The following is a 22252-nucleotide window of genomic DNA, read 5'->3' on the forward strand; positions in this document are numbered from 1 at the left end:
TACAACATGACTTGGTATAAGCGCTTGAGATTGGATGTCTCCAAACTTATTAGTCTGGTAAGTTGTTTTATTTATTTAGGATATTAAATGTGTAATCTCCTAAAATAGGAAGATTTTGATTATATACACGATATTATATTTATTTTTAAAATATCAAATAGAATAATATTATATTTCTTTTTAAATTTTTTCGCTAACTTAAGGTTGAATCAATGCCATGTTTATGGGATCCCACGTCGCCTGAGTACATGCAAAAAAACAAACGTGACGAAAGCTGGTTATTGATCTGTCAAGAATTATATCCCCAATGGCATGAGGCAAATAAAAGCCTCCAAACTAAGATTGGTATGTGTTTAATTTCAATTTGAATACTAATCTTCATTAAATATGTTACATTTTAGCAAAAAAGTTTATAATTTAAATTTCTTTAAATACATAGAAAAAGATGTACGGAAGCGATGGAGATCAGTCCGTGACAGATTCAATAAAATCAGATTTGAACCTGGTAAAAGTGGATCCTCGCCAGTTAAACCAAATTTTATTTATTATAATGAATTGAAATTCTTAAGTTCTGGCCGCGTTTTAAGACCGTAAGTGTTAATATTTTTCTAAATTTTATATATATTAAATGAAGAACAAAAAAAAAAAATTTGAAAATACATTTTTTATTAGAATGCCCTAATTTTTTACAAATATTATTTTTAATTTTTAATACAAAATAAAGGACCGACGGAAATATCGCTCCGAAAAAGAACATGGATAGATCACAAGATAATATCAATCCTGCACAAATACAACCAGCCATTGAGGAAGAAATTAATACCGAACAAACACATCTGGAGTCTGATGTTGAAACCAGATCATTGGAACCATCTGTTTCCAATACAAATCAAGATCCCCAACCTGTGAGTTATCAGAAAGCAAAAGGAAAAAAAAAAATTATTCCAAGCAATAAAGAAATAAACCAAGATCAATTAACAAATCAAACTATTGAAATATTAAAATCAGCAACCCAAGATGATGAGTTTGACAATTTTGCCATTAGTGTCGCTTGTCGTTTAAGAAAATTACCTGAAAAAAAAAAAACCTCTGCATGTATGACTGCTATCTGTGGTTTATTGGCCTGTTTTGAGGATGAAGGTAAATTTCCAACAGGTGGTGAAATAGTTCATCTTTGTGAAAAAACATTTGAACAGAAATCCAAACCATTAGTTCTAACTCAGTCACAACCACATTTCCAAACAAACAAACAAAGAGTTGGTTTGTATTCTGAATGTCCGGATACATATTCTGCCCAAAATATACAACCTTATAACCCTATGAAACAAAGCAAAGAATATTCTCAATCTATTAGTGAGAATTATCACACAACTAATATTTTGAGAAATAGACCAAACGAACAAATGTCTGGTTTTTACACAAATGAATTATTTTCACAGCCATGATTTAGTCATTTTGGTTTTTATTTTTTTGCAAAATGGTTTTTTTCTCCAAAAAAAAACAAAATAAAAATTGCATGTACAAAATGTAAATTTAATTATGATGTTAAACCATTTTCATTTGAATTAAAGATAGGATGATTTTGGTTTAGTATTTTGCAAACAAAAATACATAAACCATACTTATTATTAATACAAAAATGGAAAAAAAGTATACTCTTTGTTGGCTTTGCTTTTTCGTGCATTTGTTTGATGATATTGAAAAAATAAATGTCATCCCTTTAAACAAAAAAACTTTTGAATCATTTAATTGTTATTTTGCGGTTCAGCACCAACTGCACGGTATTGCCAAGTTAAGGCACCAACATCACTCATGAAATAATCTGTGAATTGATCTCTCACTGATACTCCTAAATTATTTAATCGACCAGATATTGAAGGACAAGGATGAAAGTTTAATGGTATTTCTTCCTCGTTAATTTCAAATCTGTATTTTCGCAAAAAATTATGTAGAACACAACAACTTTTAATAACAAAATCAACTGTTGATACATTTAATTGTATTGGGGTATGTAGAATTCGCCATTGGCTACTCATTATTCCAAATGTGCATTCTACATATCTCCTTGCCCGGCTCAATCTGTAATTGAATATGCGGCGGGGAACATCTAATCCTCGTCTTGGAAATGGACGTAGGAGATTTGGTAAAAGTGGAAAAGCTTCATCTGCCACAAAAACATAAGGGAAAGTAATTTCTGAGCCTGGTATTGGTGCAGGGGCAGGTATGATTTCAGAGTTATAAATTAATTGTATTCCGATTTGCGAATTTCGCAGTACACGTGAATCACCTGTACTTCCATGGGCACCCACATCAATTGCTATAAAATTATATTTTGAATCAGCAACTGCCATTAAATTTATCGAAAAAAATTTTTTATAATTAAAAAAATTAGAGCCAGAACGTGGAGGCTGCTGGATTCTGATGTGCTTGCCATCAATTGCTCCAATACAATTTGGAAAATTTGCTATATTAGAAAAATCAACAGCAATCTGGATTAAACTTTCTTCTGTAGGGGTAGGCATTACAATAGGTTGTAGGGTTTCCCATATTGCTTGACATGTTTCTTTAATTATTCCAGAAATTGTGCTTTTGCCAAGTCGGAATTGTAAATGTAGTGAAGAGAAATTTTCACCTGTAGCCAGGAATCTGTAATGTCAAATAATAATATTTTATTTTTTGCGAGATAAATATGTGATTTAATATTGTTATCAAATCACATTTTTAGCAAAAATATATACCTCAAAGTAACAAGAAGTCTCTGTTCTGCAGATATTGCTTGACGCATATATGTGTCAGCGTGGGTAATTTTCGGTCTTAATAATGTCAGTAATTCATCAAAACCTTGTTGAGGGAGCCGGCAAAATGCTATGAATTTGTCATCAAATCTGAGTATAATAAGGTATATGAAATATTAATTAATTTTACTGTTCTAATTATGTTAAAAATTTAAGAGTAAAAATAACAAAAAATATTAAAAAAAAAAAATAATAAATGAAAATATACTTTCGTAAATCCGCATATAAGAGAGCAAAATGCCCTTTGACATCACGATCCTGTAACAGGGGATGTACCCACATTCCTCTTGTCGTCTGCTGCTGTTGGTACTAAAATAAATATATTATGGGTTATATTTTAGAATTTAGGTAAAAATTATTTTAATAAATTAAAACAAATACCTGTAGGCTTCGTCTACGATTTAATAGCATCAAAATTAGTAATAAGCGATGCCTTTGCGACCTCCGCAAACGAAAATTCTGTAAAGTATTTGGCATATTCCAAACGAAGTAAAATAGCAGAGAAGCAGACTTTATGATCAAAGTCGGAAATGACATCAGTAGATCTCTATTTTGGCTTTTTTTTATTCTAAATAGACCCAAAACAACAATCAACTTTATTGCCAATAGTTAAGATGTGACAAACGCAGCAAGATTTTAGGTTCGGAAACGCAGGATAGTACATATATAAACGCTTGGTAAACGTAAGTTCTGAGCTTCGGAAACGTTAGGCAAACTGATGCGTTTAGGATGCATGTTGTGGCAAAAAGCCAAAAAGGCAAAAACATTTTTGTTCTAAAACTTACGTTTTGAAACGCAAGTAGGACGACGCAAAGTGCGCACATAGCCTAATAGTTCCCGTAAGTAGAAGAATATAACTACTATAATACTGCCCCTATATACAAGAATATAACTACTATAATACTGCCCCTATGTACAAGAATATAACTACTATAATACTGCCCCTATATACAAGAATATAACTACTATAATACTGCCCCTATGTACAAGAATATAACTAATATAATACTGCCCCTATGTACAAGAATATAACTACTATAATACTGCCCCTATGTACAAGAATATAACTGCTTTAATACTGCTTACAATATAATACTGATGGTCGCTAATACACAGAGGGCAAAGTAAATGGTGAACATGTAACCAATTTTCTAAGTAAATATATTTCTAAAAGTGCTATTTACATACAATTCTATTCAGATGTTGGTAACATCCCATCCAATCCACACATGCAAATATATAAAACCATAGGTGTCCTTAAATTAAGTTATGTGTAATAATGAGAAATGACACAAATGACCACATGAAGAAAGAGAGGTGGAAATATCCATGGAAAGTCATGACACCAGCTGACATCTCTCAGTAATTAGAAAGCAATCCTGCCACTTAGTGAGAAATGATATCAGTTAGTTCAACTGATGGCGTATAAAAAGGTGTCTCATTAGCAAGGTGGCACACAAGAAATATCTCCTGATGGGTAAAACCAGTGAGCTGTCTCAAGATTTTCACACCTGATTGTTGCAAAGCACACTGATGGCATTAGTTACAGAAGAAATTCTGAACTACTGAAGGTTCCAGTGATCACTGGTGGGGCCATAATCCGGAAGTGGAGAGAAGATCATTTCTGTCACAGTTCCTCCTTTTGGTGTGTCTGGGTGCAGTGAGTGACAGCTCAGCCATCCAATCTTGAGCAGGGTGTGGTGGGCTGTCAATATGTTGATGGATAGTTCAGCCATCCAATCAGAGGCTGGGGCGTGCTGAGCTGTCAGTATGGTGATAGAAAGCTCAGCATTCCAATTGAAGAAAAACAAAAAGCCAGCACTAAATGTGCACTACAGCACTAAACATTCCAAACTGTACTTATTATAAAAATTTTGAGATTTTTGGCAAAAAATTGCAATTTCTTGAGCTGCCTCGCCACGTCACGGCAAATCTCATTTGAGGCAGTCCTACACTAAAATATTTTTATATAATGTGCCAGACGGCCTCACATATGAATAGTAGAACTGCTCTCAGCAGCACTCACCTGGTCTATTTCAATCCCGTACCCATGACTGAGTCATGGCTGTGGACGGGACAGGTCCAAGCAAATGCTGCATGAAGTAAATAGCCTGTGGACAAGGCCTGATGACTTAATGTGAACAGTCACCAACCGCCAAAAATTCAATTCCAATTGAAGGCGGAGGCGTGCTGGGTTTCCTGCATGTGTCTCCTGTTTGCAATGATTTCCTGGCTATTTAGCTGGCTTTCTGTCTCCAATTACTGCCAGTTGTAGCTTTAGCTCAGTGGTGTCTGCGTGTCTTGAGAGTTCTATGCTCAGTCTCTGATCTATTATTACCCCTGACTCTTGGCTACACAGCTTCATGGCTAACCCGCGAGTAGTGACTAGCAACACAATTTCACTATAAACCAACAAAGACTGTCATAAGTGTGTTTTGAGCTTGTGAGACATCTTGTGAGTCTGGGATGAGAAGTTTACAACACCTTTTTCTATAACTTGTATTTGAGAAAATCTCCTTTCTTCTAGTGCTGTAGGGGTTAAAGATTCTGTCCTATCTGGATATCCTTTGTAGTCTTAATCTCAGGTGCAGCTCTTATGTGACCACTCCCCTTTGCTATAAAAAGCCACATGTCTTTCAATCTGATGCCGGTTATAGATTCTCATTCTATGCTGTCCACTTTGGAAGGAGCCTGTCTCTGGAAGAGGCTGAGGCAGCTGTGGTGTTAAGCTGCATTGGAGGAGCTTGGAGTGATTTTCTTTGTGTCTATCTTCTCTCTATCTGTCTCCCTTACTTTGTGTTGTATTAGTGCAGTGGTGAGACTAGTGTTCTTGCTGACCTTCTCATTAGCCAGGGTGAGTTCAGTGCAAAAGAGGGCCTAGGTGGCGGCGGGGGAAGGACCAGTATATGGATATTAGGGAGTGCAAGGTACAGACAGGTGAATTTCAGAAGGTGTCCCCTGTCCCTTCTCCGTATTGCCAGGGCCTTCCTTCTATACCATTCCCATTGTGACCGTTGTGTTGTGTCTGAATGCTCTGGTGTGACTAGGTGCTCCCTGCAAGATTTCAGACAGTGGCGTGAAAACAGTTTTCACAAGAGTTGTCCAAGGAGTTATAGAAAGGCCTGGAATCACAGGTACAATTGTGTCATAGCAAACAATAAGTAATGAACTCCCCCTCTATTGCCTGTATGCACGCTCCTGTATGCACGCTCCTGTATGCACGCTCCTGTATGCACGCTCCTGTATGCACGCTCACCACGGAAGACTCCATTGCTGAACAAAAAGCAGGTTCAAGCGAGTTTAAAGTTTGCTCAATGACATTTAGTCAAGTCTGTGATAGACTAGGAGAAAATAGTCTGATCAGATGGGGCAAAAATTCAACTCTTTGGAGGTCATAATACACACCATTTTTGAAGGTCAAAAAACAAATCCCCCCTAAAACACCAACAACAGTGAAATGTGGAGGTGGGAATATCATGGTGTGGAGTTGTTTTTCAGTATACGGCACTTGAAAACTTCATATAATTGAAGGAAGAATGATAAATGTACAGAGACATTCATGATAAAAACCTGCTGCCATCTACCAGGATGATGAAGATGAAACGAGGGCAGACATTTCAGCAAGACAATGACCCCAAACACACAGCCAAGGAAAGAAAATAAATCTGCTAGAATGGCCGAGCCAATCACCAGACCTGAATCCAATAGAAAATATATGGAAGGAACCAAAGCTCAGAGTTCATAGAAAGATCCGGGACCTGTAGGATGTGAGGAGTGTGTGTGCGGAGGAGTGGCCAAAATCCACCTGAGTAATGCAGACGACTAAAGTCTCCATACAGGATGTGAGGAGTGTGTGCGGAAGAATGGGCCAAAATCCACCTGAGCAATGCAAACGACTAGTGTCTCCATACAGGATGTGAGGAGTGTGTGCGGAAGAATGGGCCAAAATCCACCTGAGCAATGCGGGTGACTAGTGTCTCCATACAGGATGTGAGGAGTGTGTGTGGAAGAATGGCCAAAATCCACCTGAGTAATGCAGACGACTAAAGTCTCCATACAGGATGTGAGGAGTGTGTGCGGAAGAATGGGCCAAAATCCACCTGAGCAATGCAGGTGACCAGTGTCTCCATACAGGATGTGAGGAGTGTGTGTGCGGAAGAATGTGCCAAAATCCACCTGAGCAATGCAGGCGACTAGTGTCTCCATACAGGATGTGAGGAGTGTGTGCGGAAGAATGGGCCAAAATCCACCTGAGCAATGCAGGCGACTAGTGTCTCCATACAGGATGTGAGGAGTGTGTGTGGAAGAATGGGCCAAAATCCACCTGAGCAATGCAGGCGACTAGTGTCTCCATACAGGATGTGAGGAGTGTGTGCGGAAGAATGGGCCAAAATCCACCTGAGCAATGCAGGCGACTAGTGTCTCCATACAGAATGTGAGGAGGGGGTGCAGAAGAATGGGCCAAAATCCACCTGAGCGATGCAGGCGACTAGTGTCTCCATACAGGATGTGAAGAGTGTGTGCGGAAGAATGGGCCAAAATCCACCTGAGCAATGCAAATGACTAGTGTCTCCATACAGGATGTGAGGAGTGTGTGCGGAAGAATGGCCCAAAATCCACCTGAGCAATGCAGGCGACTAGTGTCTCCATACAGGATGTGAGGAGTCTGTGTGCGGAAGAATGGGACAAAATCCACCTGAGCAATACAAACGACTAGTGTCTCCATACAGGATGTGAAAAGTGTGTGTGCGGAAGAATGGGCCAAAATCCACCTGAGCAATGCAGGTGACTAGTGTCTCCATACAGGATGTGAGGAGTGTGTGCGGAAGAATGGCCCAAAATCCACCTGAGCAATGCAGGCGACTAGTGTCTCCATACAGGATGTGAGGAGTGTGTGCGGAAGAATGGCCCAAAATCCACCTGAGCAATGCAGGCGACTAGTGTCTCCATACAGGATGTGAGGAGTGTGTGTGGAAGAATGGCCCAAAATCCACCTGAGCAATGCAGGCGACTAGTGTCTCCATACAGGATGTGAGGAGTGTGTGTGGAAGAATGGCCAAAATCCACCTGAGTAATGCAGTCGACTAAAGTCTCCATACAGGATGTGAGGAGTGTGTGCGGAAGAATGGGCCAAAATCCACCTGAGCAATGCAGGCGACTAGTGTCTCCATACAGGATGTGAGGAGTGTGTGCGGAAGAATGGGCCAAAATCCACCTGAGCAATGCAGGCGACTAGTGTCTCCATACAGGATGTGAGGAGTGTGTGTGCGGAAGAATGTGCCAAAATCCACCTGAGCAATGCAGGCGACTAGTGTCTCCATACAGGATGTGAGGAGTGTGTGCGGAAGAATGGGCCAAAATCCACCTGAGCAATGCAGGCGACTAGTGTCTCCATACAGGATGTGAGGAGTGTGTGTGGAAGAATGGGCCAAAATCCACCTGAGCAATGCAGGCGACTAGTGTCTCCATACAGGATGTGAGGAGTGTGTGCGGAAGAATGGGCCAAAATCCACCTGAGCAATGCAGGCGACTAGTGTCTCCATACAGAATGTGAGGAGGGGGTGCAGAAGAATGGGCCAAAATCCACCTGAGCGATGCAGGCGACTAGTGTCTCCATACAGGATGTGAAGAGTGTGTGCGGAAGAATGGGCCAAAATCCACCTGAGCAATGCAAATGACTAGTGTCTCCATACAGGATGTGAGGAGTGTGTGCGGAAGAATGGCCCAAAATCCACCTGAGCAATGCAGGCGACTAGTGTCTCCATACAGGATGTGAGGAGTCTGTGTGCGGAAGAATGGGACAAAATCCACCTGAGCAATACAAACGACTAGTGTCTCCATACAGGATGTGAAAAGTGTGTGTGCGTGGAAGAATGGGCCAAAATCCACCTGAGCAATGCAGGCGACTAGTGTCTCCATACAGGATGTGAGGAGTGTGTGCGGAAGAATGGCCCAAAATCCACCTGAGCAATGCAGGCGACTAGTGTCTCCATACAGGATGTGAGGAGTGTGTGTGGAAGAATGGCCCAAAATCCACCTGAGCAATGCAGGCGACTAGTGTTTCCATACAGGATGTGAGGAGTGTGTGCGGAAGAATGGGCCAAAATCCACCTGAGCAATGCAGGCGACCAGTGTCTCTATACAGGATGTGAGGGGTGTGTGTGGAAGAATGGCCCAAAATCCACCTGAGCAATGCAGGGACTAGTGTCTCCATACAGGATGTGAGGTGTGTGTGTGGAAGAATGGCCCAAAATCCACCTGAGCAATGCAGGTGACTAGTGTCTACATACAGGATGTGAGGTGTGTGTGTGGAAGAATGGCCCAAAATCCACCTGAGCAATGCAGGCGACTAGTGTCTCCATACAGGATGTGAGGAGTGTGTGTGGAAGAATGGCCCAAAATCCACCTGAGCAATGCAGGTGACTAGTGTCTACATACAGGATGTGAGGTGTGTGTGTGGAAGAATGGCCCAAAATCCACCTGAGCAATGCAGGTGACTAGTGTCTCCATACAGGATGTGAGGAGTGTGTGTGGAAGAATGGCCCAAAATCCACCTGAGCAATGCAGGTGACTAGTGTCTCCATACAGGATGTGAGGTGTGTGTGTGGAAGAATTGCCCAAAATCCACCTGAGCAATGCAGGTGACTAGTGTCTCCATACAGGATGTGAGGCGTGTGTGTGGAAGAATTGCCCAAAATCCACCTGAGCAATGCAGGTGACTAGTGTCTCCATACAGGATGTGAGGTGTGTGTGTGGAAGAATTGCCCAAAATCCACCTGAGCAATGCAGGTGACTAGTGTCTCCATACAGGATGTGAGGAGTGTGTGTGGAAGAATGGCCCAAAATCCACCTGAGCAATGCAGGTGACTAGTGTCTCCATACAGGATGTGAGGAGTGTGTGCGGAAGAATGGACCAAAATCCACCTGAGCAATGCAGGTGACTAGTGTCTCCATACAGGATGTGAGGAGTGTGTGTGCGGACGAATGAGCCAAAATCCACCTGAGCAATGCAGGGACTAGTGTCTCCACACAGGATGTGAGGAGTGTGTGCGGAAGAATGGCCAAAATCCACCTGAGCAATGCAGGTGACTAGTGTCTCCATACAGGATGTAAGGAGTGTGTGCGGAAGAATGGCCAAAATCCACCTGAGCAATGCAGGAGACTAGTGTCTCCATACAGGATGTGAGGAGTGTGTGTGGAAGAATGGCCCAAAATCCACCTGAGCAATGCAGGCGACTAGTGTCTCCATACAGGATGTGAGGAGTGTGTGTGTGGAAGAATGGGCCAAAATCCACCTGAGCAATGCAGGAAACTAGTGTCTCCATACAGGATGTGAGGAGTGTGTGCGGAAGAATGGGACAAAATCCACCTGAGCAATACAAACGACTAGTGTCTCCATACAGGATGTGAAAAGTGTGTGTGCGTGGAAGAATGGGCCAAAATCCACCTGAGCAATGCAGGCGACTAGTGTCTCCATACAGGATGTGAGGAGTGTGTGCGGAAGAATGGCCCAAAATCCACCTGAGCAATGCAGGCGACTAGTGTCTCCATACAGGATGTGAGGAGTGTGTGTGGAAGAATGGCCCAAAATCCACCTGAGCAATGCAGGCGACTAGTGTTTCCATACAGGATGTGAGGAGTGTGTGCGGAAGAATGGGCCAAAATCCACCTGAGCAATGCAGGCGACCAGTGTCTCTATACAGGATGTGAGGGGTGTGTGTGGAAGAATGGCCCAAAATCCACCTGAGCAATGCAGGGACTAGTGTCTCCATACAGAATGTGAGGTGTGTGTGTGGAAGAATGGCCCAAAATCCACCTGAGCAATGCAGGTGACTAGTGTCTACATACAGGATGTGAGGTGTGTGTGTGGAAGAATGGCCCAAAATCCACCTGAGCAATGCAGGCGACTAGTGTCTCCATACAGGATGTGAGGAGTGTGTGTGGAAGAATGGCCCAAAATCCACCTGAGCAATGCAGGTGACTAGTGTCTACATACAGGATGTGAGGTGTGTGTGTGGAAGAATGGCCCAAAATCCACCTGAGCAATGCAGGTGACTAGTGTCTCCATACAGGATGTGAGGAGTGTGTGTGGAAGAATGGCCCAAAATCCACCTGAGCAATGCAGGTGACTAGTGTCTCCATACAGGATGTGAGGTGTGTGTGTGGAAGAATTGCCCAAAATCCACCTGAGCAATGCAGGTGACTAGTGTCTCCATACAGGATGTGAGGCGTGTGTGTGGAAGAATTGCCCAAAATCCACCTGAGCAATGCAGGTGACTAGTGTCTCCATACAGGATGTGAGGTGTGTGTGTGGAAGAATTGCCCAAAATCCACCTGAGCAATGCAGGTGACTAGTGTCTCCATACAGGATGTGAGGAGTGTGTGTGGAAGAATGGCCCAAAATCCACCTGAGCAATGCAGGTGACTAGTGTCTCCATACAGGATGTGAGGAGTGTGTGCGGAAGAATGGCCAAAATCCACCTGAGCAATGCAGGAGACTAGTGTCTCCATACAGGATGTGAGGAGTGTGTGTGGAAGAATGGCCCAAAATCCACCTGAGCAATGCAGGCGACTAGTGTCTCCATACAGGATGTGAGGAGTGTGTGTGTGGAAGAATGGGCCAAAATCCACCTGAGCAATGCAGGAAACTAGTGTCTCCATACAGGATGTGAGGAGTGTGTGCGGAAGAATGGGCCAAAATCCACCTGAGCAATGCAGGTGACTAGTGTCTCCATACAGGATGTGAGGAGTGTGTGTGGAAGAATGGCCAAAATCCACCTGAGCAATGCAGGCGACTAGTGTCTCCATACAGGATGTGAGGAGTGTGTGTGTGGAAGAATGGGCCAAAATCCACCTGAGCAATGCAGGTGACTAGTGTCTCCATACAGGATGTGAGGAGTGTGTGTGTGGAAGAATGGGCCAAAATCCACCTGAGCAATGCAGGCGACCAGTGTCTTCATACAGGATGTGAGGAGTGTGTGTGGAAGAATGGCCCAAAATCCACCTGAGCAATGCAGGCGACTAGTGTCTCCATACAGGATGTGAGGAGTCTGTGTGTGGAAGAATGGGCCAAAATCCACCTGAGCAATGCAGGAGACTAGTGTCTCCATACAGGATGTGAGGAGTGTATGTGGAAGAATGGGCCAAAATCCACCTGAGCAATGCAAACGACTAGTGTCTCCATACAGGATGTGAGAAGTGTATGTGGAAGAATGGGCCAAAATCCACCTGAGCAATGCAGGTGACTAGTGTCTCCACACAGGAGGTGAGGAGTGTGTGCGGAAGAATGGGCCAAAATCCACCTGAGCAATGCAAACGACTAGTGTCTCCATACAGAATGTGAGGTGTGTGTGCGCGGAAGAATGGGCCAAAATCCCACCTGAGCAATGCAGGCGACTAGTGTCTCCATACAGGATGTGAGGAGTGTGTGCGGAAGAATGGGCCAAAATCCACCTGAGCAATGCAGGCGACTAGTATCTCCATACAGGATGTGAGGAGTGTGTGCGGAAAAATGGACCAAACTCCACCTGAGCAATGCAGGAGACTAGTGTCTCCATACAGGATGTGAGGAGTGTGTGCGGAAGAATGGACCAAATCCACCTGAGCAATGCAAACGACTAGTGTCTCCATACAGGATTTGAGGAGTGTGTGTGCGCGGAAGAATGGCCAAAATCCACCTGAGCAATGCAGGAGACTAGTGTCTCCATATAAGATGTGAGGAGTGTGTGTGGAAGAATGGGCCAAAATCCACCTGAGCAATGCAGGCGACTAGTGTCTCCATACAAGATGTGAGGAGTGTGTGCGGAAGAATGGGCCAAAATCCACCTGAGCAATGCAGGTGACTATTGTCTCCATACAGGATGTGAGGAGTGTGTGTGGAAGAATGGGCCAAAATCCCACTTGAGCAATGCAAATGACTAGTGTCTCCATACAGGATGTGAGGAGTGTGTGTGCGGAAGAATGGGTCAAAATCCACCTGAGCAATGCAGGCGACTAGTGTCTCCATACAGGATGTGAGGAGTGTGTGCGGAAGAATGGACCAAAATCCACCTGAGCAATGCAGGTGACTAGTGTCTCCATACAGGATGTGAGGAGTGTGTGTGCGGAAGAATGGGCCAAAATCCACCTGAGCAATGCAGGCGACTAGTGTCTCCATACAGGATGTGAGGAGTGTGTGCGGAAGAATGGGTCAAAATTCACCTGAGCAATGCAGGCGACTAGTGTCTCTATACAGGATGTGAGGAGTGTGTGTGCGGAAGAATGGGCCAAAATCCACCTGAGCAATGCAGGTGACTAGTGTCTCCATACAGGAAGTGAGGAGTGTGTGCGGAAGAATGGGCCAAAATCCACCTGAGCAATGCAGACGACTAGTGTCTCCATACAGGATGTGAGGAGTGTGTGTGGAAGAATGGACCAAAATCCACCTGAGCAATGCAGGCGACTAGTGTCTCCATACAGGAGGTGAGGAGTGTGTGTGGAAGAATGGGCCAAAATCCACCTGAGCAATGCAGGCGACTAGTGTCTCCATACAGGAGGTGAGGAGTGTGTGCGGACGAATGGGCCAAAATCCACCTGAGCAATGCAGGTGACTAGTGTCTCCATACAGGATGTGAGGAGTGTGTGTGGAAGAATGGGCCAAAATCCACCTGAGCAATGGAAATGACTAGTGTCTCCATACAGGATGTGAGGAGTGTGTGCGGAAGAATGGCCAAAATCCACCTGAGCAATGCAAATGACTAGTGTCTCCATACAGGATGTGAGGAGTGTGTGTGTGCAGAAGAATGGCCAAAATCCACCTGAGCAATGCAGGAGACTAGTGTCTCCATACAGGATGTGAGGAGTGTGTGTGGAAGAATGGGCCAAAATCCACCTGAGCAATGCAGGCGACTAGTGTCTCCATACAGGATGTGAGGAGTGTGTGCGCGGAAGAATGGGCCAAAATCCCACTTGAGCAATGCAAATGACTAGTGTCTCCATACAGGATGTGAGGAGTGTGTGTGCGGAAGAATGGGTCAAAATCCACCTGAGCAATGCAGGCGACTAGTGTCTCCATACAGGATGTGAGGAGTGTGTGTGCGGAAGAATGGGCCAAAATCCACCTGAGCAATGCAGGCGACTAGTGTCTCCATACAGGATGTGAGGAGTGTGTGTGGAAGAATGGACCAAAATCCACCTGAGCAATGCAGGCGACTAGTGTCTCCATACAAGATGTGAGGAGTGTGTGCGGAAGAATGGGCCAAAATCCACCTGAGCAATGCAGGTGACTAGTGTCTCCATACAGGATGTGAGGAGTGTGTGTGGAAGAATGGGCCAAAATCCACCTGAGCAATGGAAATGACTAGTGTCTCCATACAGGATGTGAGGAGTGTGTGCGGAAGAATGGCCAAAATCCACCTGAGCAATGCAAATGACTAGTGTCTCCATACAGGATGTGAGGAGTGTGTGCGGAAGAATGGCCAAAATCCACCTGAGCAATGCAGGTGACTAGTGTCTCCATACAGGATGTGAGGAGTGTGTGTGCAGAAGAATGGCCAAAATCCACCTGAGCAATGCAGGAGACTAGTGTCTCCATACAGGATGTGAGGAGTGTGTGTGGAAGAATGGGCCAAAATCCACCTGAGCAATGCAGGCGACTAGTGTCTCCATACAGGATGTGAGGAGTGTGTGCGCGGAAGAATGGGCCAAAATCCCACTTGAGCAATGCAAATGACTAGTGTCTCCATACAGGATGTGAGGAGTGTGTGCGGAAGAATGGGCCAAAATCCACCTGAGCAATGCAGGCGACTAGTGTCTCCATACAGGATGTGAGGAGTGTGTGTGCGGAAGAATGGGTCAAAATCCACCTGAGCAATGCAGGCGACTAGTGTCTCCATACAGGATGTGAGGAGTGTGTGTGCGGAAGAATGGGCCAAAATCCACCTGAGCAATGCAGGCGACTAGTGTCTCCATACAGGATGTGAGGAGTGTGTGTGCGGAAGAATGGGCCAAAATCCACCTGAGCAATGCAGGCGACTAGTGTCTCCATACAGGATGTGAGGAGTGTGTGCGGAAGAATGGGTCAAAATTCACCTGAGCAATGCAGGCGACTAGTGTCTCTATACAGGATGTGAGGAGTGTGTGTGCGGAAGAATGGGCCAAAATCCACCTGAGCAATGCAGGTGACTAGTGTCTCCATACAGGAAGTGAGGAGTGTGTGCGGAAGAATGGGCCAAAATCCACCTGAGCAATGCAAACGACTAGTGTCTCCATACAGGATGTGAGGAGTGTGTGTGGAAGAATGGACCAAAATCCACCTGAGCAATGCAGGCGACTAGTGTCTCCATACAGGAGGTGAGGAGTGTGTGTGGAAGAATGGGCCAAAATCCACCTGAGCAATGCAGGCGACTAGTGTCTCCATACAGGAGGTGAGGAGTGTGTGCGGAAGAATGGGCCAAAATCCACCTGAGCAATGCAGGGGACTAGTGTCTCCATACAGGATGTGAGGAGTGTGTGTGCGCGGAAGAATGGCCAAAATCCACCTGAGCAATGCAGGCGACCAGTGTCTCCATACAGGATGTGAGGAGTGTGTGTGTGGAAGAATGGGCCAAAATCCACCTGAGCAATGCAGGTGACTAGTGTCTCCATACATGATGTGAGGAGTGTGTGCGGAAGAATGGGCCAAAATCCACCTGAGCAATGCAGGTGACTAGTGTCTCCATACAGGATGTGAGGAGTCTGTGTGTGGAAGAATGGGCCAAAATCCACCTGAGCAATGCAGGCGACTAGTGTCTCCATACAGGATGTGAGGAGTGTGTGCGGAAGAATGGGCCAAAATCCACCTGAACAATGCAAACGACTAGTGTCTCCATACAGGATGTGAGGAGTGTGTGCGGAAGAATGGGCCAAAATCCACCTGAGCAATGCAGGTGACTAGTGTCTCCATACAGGATGTGAGGAGTGTGTGCGGAAGAATGGGCCAAAATCCACCTGAGCAATGCAGGTGACTAGTGTCTCCATACAGGATGTGAGGAGTGTGTGTGGAAGAATGGGCCAAAATCCACCTGAGCAATGCAGGTGACTAGTGTCTCCATACAGGATGTGAGGAGTGTGTGTGCGGAAAAATGGGCCAAAATCCACCTGAGCAATGCAGGCGACTAGTGTCTCCATACAGGATGTGAGGAGTGTGTGCAGAAGAATGGGCCAAAATCTACCTGAGCAATGCAGGCGACTAGTGTCTCCATACAGGATGTGAGGAGTGTGTGTGGAAGAATGGGCCAAAATCTACCTGAGCAATGCAGGTGATTAGTGTCTCCATACAGGATGTGAGGAGTGTGTGTGGAAGAATGGGCCAAAATCCACCTGAGCAATGCAGGCGACTAGTGTCTCCATACAGGATGTGAGGAGTGTGTGCGGAAGAATGGACCCAAAATCCACCTGAGCAATGCAGGCGACTAGTGTCTCCATACAGGATGTGAGGAGTGTGTGCGGAAGAATGGGCCAAAATCCACCTGAGCAATGCAGGTGACTAGTGTCTCCATACAGGATGTGAGGAGTGTGTGTGCGCGGAAAAATGGCCAAAATCCACCTGAGCAATGCAGGAGACTAGTGTCTCCACACAGGAGGTGAGGAGTGTGTGCGGAAGAATGGGCCAAAATCCACCTGAGCAATGCAAACGACTAGTGTCTCCATACAGGAGTTGAGGAGTGTGTGCGGAAGAATGGGCCAAAATCCACCTGAGCAATGCAGGTGACTAGTGTCTCCATACAGGATGTGAGGAGTGTGTGCGGAAGAATGGACCAAAATCCACCTGAGCAATGCAGGTGACTAGTGTCTCCATACAGGAGGTGAGGAGTGTGTGCGGAAGAATGGACCAAAATCCACCTGAGCAATGCCGGCGACTAGTGTCTCCATACAGGATGTGAGGAGTGTGTGTGCGGAAGAATGGGCCAAAATCCACCTGAGCAATGCAGGAGACTAGTGTCTCCACACAGGAGGTGAGGAGTGTTTGCGGAAGAATGGGCCAAAATCCACCTGAGCAATGCAAACGACTAGTGTCTCCATACAGGATGTGAGGAGTGTGTGCGCGGAAGAATGGCCAAAATCCACCTGAGCAATGCAGGCGACTAGTGTCTCCATACAGGATGTGAGGAGTGTGTGCGGAAGAATGGGCCAAAATCCACCTGAGCAATGCAGGCGACTAGTGTCTCCATACAGGATGTGAGGAGTGTGTGCGGAAGAATGGCCAAAATCCACCTGAGCAATGCAGGTGACTAGTGTCTCCATACAGGATGTGAGGAGTGTGTGCAGAAGAATGGGCCAAAATCCACCTGAGCAATGCAGGCGACTAGTGTCTCCATACAGGATGTGAGAAGTGTGTGCGGAAGAATGGACCAAAATCCACCTGAGCAATGCAGGTGACTAGTGTCTCCATACAGGATGTGAGGAGTGTGTGTGCGGAAGAATGGACCAAAATCCACCTGAGCAATGCAGGCGACTAGTGTCTCCATGCAGGATGTAAGGAGTGTGTGTGGAAGAATGGGCCAAAATCCACCTGAGCAATGCAGGCGACTAGTGTCTCCATACAGGATGTAAGGAGTGTGTGTGGAAGAATGGGCCAAAATCCACCTGAGCAATGCAGGCGACTAGTGTCTCCATACAGGATGTGAGAAGTGTGTGCGGAAGAATGGGCCAAAATCCACCTTAGCAATGCAGGTGACTAGTGTCTCCATACAGGATGTGAGGAGTCTGTGTGCGGAAGAATGGACCAAAATCCACCTGAGCAATGCAGGCGACTAGTGTCTCCATACAGGATGTAAGGAGTGTGTGTGGAAGAATGGGCCAAAATCCACCTGAGCAATGCAGGCGACTAGTGTCTCCATACAGGATGTAAGGAGTGTGTGTGGAAGAATGGACCAAAATCCACCTGAGCAATGCAGGCAACTAGTATCTCCATACAGGATGTAAGGAGTGTGTGCGGAAGAATGGGCCAAAATCCACCTGAGCAATGCAGGCGACTAGTGTCTCCATACAGGATGTGAGGAGTGTGTGTGGAAGAATGGCCAAAATCCACCTGAGCAATGCAGGCGACTAGTGTCTCCATACAGGATGTGAGGAGTGTGTGCGGAAGAATGGACCAAAATCACACCTGAGCAATGCAGGCGACTAGTGTCTCCATACAGGATGTGAGGAGTGTGTGTGCGCGGAAGAATGGGCCAAAATCCACCTGAGCAATGCAGGCGACTAGTGTCTCCATACAGGATGTGAGGAGTGTGTGTGCAGAAGAATGGGCCAAAATCCACCTGAGCAATGCAGGCGACTAGTGTCTCCATACAGGATGTGAGGTGTGTGTGCGCGGAAGAATGGGCCAAAATCCACCTGAGCAATGCAGGAGACTAGTGTCTCCATACAGGATGTGAGGAGTGTGTGCGGAAGAATGGCCCAAAATCCACCTGAGCAATGCAGGCGACTAGTGTCTCCATACAGGATGTGAGGAGTGTGTGTGTAAGAATGGCCCAAAATCCACCTGAGCAATGCAGGCGACTAGTGTCTCCATACAGGATGTGAGGAGTGTGTGCGGAAGAATGAGCCAAAATCCACCTGAGCAATGCAGGCGACTAGTGTCTCCATACAGGATGTGAGGAGTGTGTGCGGAAGAATGGGCCAAAATCCACCTGAGCAATGCAGGCGACTAGTGTCTCCATACAGGATGTGAGCTGTGTGTGTGCGGAAGAATGGGCCAAAATCCACCTGAGCAATGCAGGGGACTAGTGTCTCCATACAGGATGTGAGGAGTGTGTGCGGAAGAATGGGCCAAAATCCACCTGAGCAATGCAGGTGACTAGTGTCTCCATACAGGATGTGAGGAGTGTGTGCGGAAGAATGGGCCAAAATCCACCTGAGCAATGCAGGCGACTAGTGTCTCCATACAGGATGTGAGGAGTGTGTGTGGAAGAATGGCCAAAATCCACCTGAGCAATGCAGGCGACTAGTGTCTCCATACAGGATGTGAGGAGTGTGTGCGGAAGAATGGACCAAAATCACACCTGAGCAATGCAGGCGACTAGTGTCTCCATACAGGATGTGAGGAGTGTGTGTGCGCGGAAGAATGGGCCAAAATCCACCTGAGCAATGCAGGCGACTAGTGTCTCCATACAGGATGTGAGGAGTGTGTGTGCAGAAGAATGGGCCAAAATCCACCTGAGCAATGCAGGCGACTAGTGTCTCCATACAGGATGTGAGGTGTGTGTGCGCGGAAGAATGGGCCAAAATCCACCTGAGCAATGCAGGAGACTAGTGTCTCCATACAGGATGTGAGGAGTGTGTGCGGAAGAATGGCCCAAAATCCACCTGAGCAATGCAGGCGACTAGTGTCTCCATACAGGATGTGAGGAGTGTGTGTGTAAGAATGGCCCAAAATCCACCTGAGCAATGCAGGCGACTAGTGTCTCCATACAGGATGTGAGGAGTGTGTGCGGAAGAATGAGCCAAAATCCACCTGAGCAATGCAGGCGACTAGTGTCTCCATACAGGATGTGAGGAGTGTGTGCGGAAGAATGGGCCAAAATCCACCTGAGCAATGCAGGCGACTAGTGTCTCCATACAGGATGTGAGCTGTGTGTGTGCGGAAGAATGGGCCAAAATCCACCTGAGCAATGCAGGGGACTAGTGTCTCCATACAGGATGTGAGGAGTGTGTGCGGAAGAATGGGCCAAAATCCACCTGAGCAATGCAGGCGACCAGTGTCTCCATACAGGATGTGAGGAGTGTGTGCGGAAGAATGGGCCAAAATCCACCTGAGCAATGCAGGGACTAGTGTCTCCATACAGGATGTGAGGAGTGTGTGCGGAAGAATGGGCCAAAATCCACCTGAGCAATGCAGGAGACTAGTGTCTCCATACAGGATGTGAGGAGTGTGTGCGGAAGAATGGACCAAAATCCACCTGAGCAATGCAGGGACTAGTGTCTCCATACAGGATGTGAGGAGTGTGTGCGGAAGAATGGGCCAAAATCCACCTGAGCAATGCAGGAGACTAGTGTCTCCATACAGGATGTGAGGAGTGTGTGCGGAAGAATGGACCAAAATCCACCTGAGCAATACAGGGACTAGTGTCTCCATACAGGATGTGAGGAGTGTGTGCGGAAGAATGGACCAAAATCCACCTGAGCAATGCAGGCGACCAGTGTCTCCATACAGGATGTGAGGAGTGTGTGCGGAAGAATGACCAAAATCACACCTGAGCAATGCAAACGACTAGTGTCTCCATACAGGATGTGAGGAGTGTGTGCGGAAGAATGACCAAAATCACACCTGAGCAATGCAAACGACTAGTGTCTCCATACAGGATGTGAGGAGTGTGTGCGGAAGAATGGACCAAAATCCACCTGAGCAATGCAGGCGACCAGTGTCTCCATACAGGATGTGAGGAGTGTGTGCGGAAGAATGACCAAAATCACACCTGAGCAATGCAAACGACTAGTGTCTCCATACAGGAGGCGTCTGGAAGCTTCATCACCAACAAAGGCTTTTGTATGAAGTATTAAATACATTTCAGTAATGTGTTCAATACTTTTTCTTAATTTATGGACATCTGTGCTTTGATTTCTTTTCCTGTGTGGATTGGATTGGTTGTTACTGACATCTGGTGAGAATGTAATATAAATAGCACCTATTGAAATATATTTACGTAGAGAATTGGTGTTCGCTATCTGCCTCCTGACATCTCGTCCTCCTTCCGCCGGTCTGACATGTTCTCGGCGGCTGATACTTTTCAATCACATTCACAATATTCTCCTCCTATTGATCCCTGCCTCCGGTTTCGCTGCCGCCGGTCCCGGATCATCGCCGTCCCTCCTGATCAATCCTCTTTTTTTTGCTTTTAATTACACCCGCTTGTTTTTTCCTTCAGCACCCGAAGAACAAGAGAAGCTTTTTCCTCTTCAGATGATCAATAAGGAATTTCATCCCTTTGTAATGAATGCTGCCGCAGCCTGCCCCTCCCCCGCCTCTTTATTTAGTCCTGAATTATTTATTACACTTGCGATACAGTAGTTAATATTTATATGTCTATAGTAGCTGCGGATTTTCCTTAACAATAGCGCCAGTGATTATATTGCTTACTTACACATTATATCGAGCGGCTCTCCCAGCTACGACGTTTATTTGTGTTGAAGAATCCATATTGTATTAATATTCTGCAGGAAAGTGGATGTGACCTGACAGCGCAGCACAGCCGGGCGATCGCTCAGTGACACGCACTTACTGTAAGGCTCCGGTCTTATTGTCTCATTATCAGACGCATTTTACTGTTATATTTGATTTATAAACACTGCAGAGGCCGAAACCGCGATGATCAGATTGATGTGCGCCTGATAGATTAATATTGATAATTCCATATATGAAAGATCACACCGAGAAGCTAATTCATTCTTATACGTTAGCTACTAGAACGGATGGGGTAAAACTGCTGGAGAAGTATGGCTTCACCCTCCCTATTATATGTATTGTATAGGTAAATCATAAAGCTCATTACATATTTCATTTGCAAAAAACAATTATTATCTAACCACGTTACATTACTGATCCTGTACTGATCCTGAGTTACCTCCTGTATTATACTCCAGAGCTGCACTCACTATTCTGCTGGTGCAGTCACTGTGTACATACACTACATTACTGATCCTGAGTTACCTCTGGTATTATACTCCAGAGCTGCACTCACTATTCTGCTGGTGCAGTCACTGTGTACATACATTACATTACTGATCCTGTGTTATACCCTGTATTATACTCCAGAGCTGCACCCACTATTCTACTGGTGCAGTCACCTGTGTACATACATTACATTAAGGATCCTGAGTTACCTCCTGTATTATACTCCAGAGCTGCACTCACTATTCTGCTGGTGCAGTCACTGTGTACATACATTACATTACTGATCCTGTACTGATCCTGAGTTACATCCTGTATTATACTCCAGAGCTGCACTCACTATTCTGCTGGTGCAGCCACTGTGTACATACATTACATTACTGATCCTGTGTTATACCCTGTATTATACTCCAGAGCTGCACTCACTATTCTGCTGGTGGAGTCACTGTGTACATACATTACATTACTAATCCTGAGTTACCTCCTGTATTATACTCCAGAGCTGCACTCACTATTCTGCTGGTGCAGTCACTGTGTACATACATTACTGATCCTGAGTTACCTTCTGTATTATACTCCAGAGCTGCACCCACTATTCTGCTGGTGGAGTCACTGTGTACATACATTACATTACTGATCCTGAGTTACCTCCTGTATTATACTCCAGAGCTGCACTCACTATTCTGCTGGTGCAGTCACTGTGTACATACATTACTGATCCTGAGTTACCTTCTGTATTATACTCCAGAGCTGCACTCACTATTCTGCTGGTGCAGTCACTGTGTACATATATTACTGATCCTGAGTTACCTCCTGTATTATACTCCAG

General features: G+C 45.6%; 1 protein-coding gene across 1 annotated transcript; it reads left to right on the top strand.

The window, feature by feature from the left end:
• Positions 1-206: 206 nt before the first annotated feature.
• LOC142243805 (uncharacterized) lies at positions 207-1445 on the top strand. Its single transcript, XM_075316009.1, has 2 exons — positions 207-590; positions 725-1445. Exons 1-2 carry the CDS (start codon positions 388-390, stop codon positions 1443-1445), a joined length of 924 nt encoding a protein of 307 aa, XP_075172124.1. The 5' UTR covers positions 207-387.
• Positions 1446-22252: the final 20807 nt, after the last annotated feature.

The sequence above is a fragment of the Anomaloglossus baeobatrachus genome, chromosome 6 (assembly GCF_048569485.1).
Source record: "Anomaloglossus baeobatrachus isolate aAnoBae1 chromosome 6, aAnoBae1.hap1, whole genome shotgun sequence".
In the NCBI taxonomy this organism is placed as follows: domain Eukaryota; kingdom Metazoa; phylum Chordata; class Amphibia; order Anura; family Aromobatidae; genus Anomaloglossus; species Anomaloglossus baeobatrachus.

What these genes read in the sequence shown, in the direction of transcription:
- LOC142243805 (XM_075316009.1), top strand. Translation starts at nt 388, where the DNA reads ATGTTACATTTTAGCAAAAAAGTTTATAATTTAAATTTCTTTAAATAC. An exon ending in TCTGGCCGCGTTTTAAGACC is followed by an intron (nt 591 to 724) that starts GTAAGTGTTAAT and finishes TACAAAATAAAG; the next exon opens with GACCGACGGAAATATCGCTC.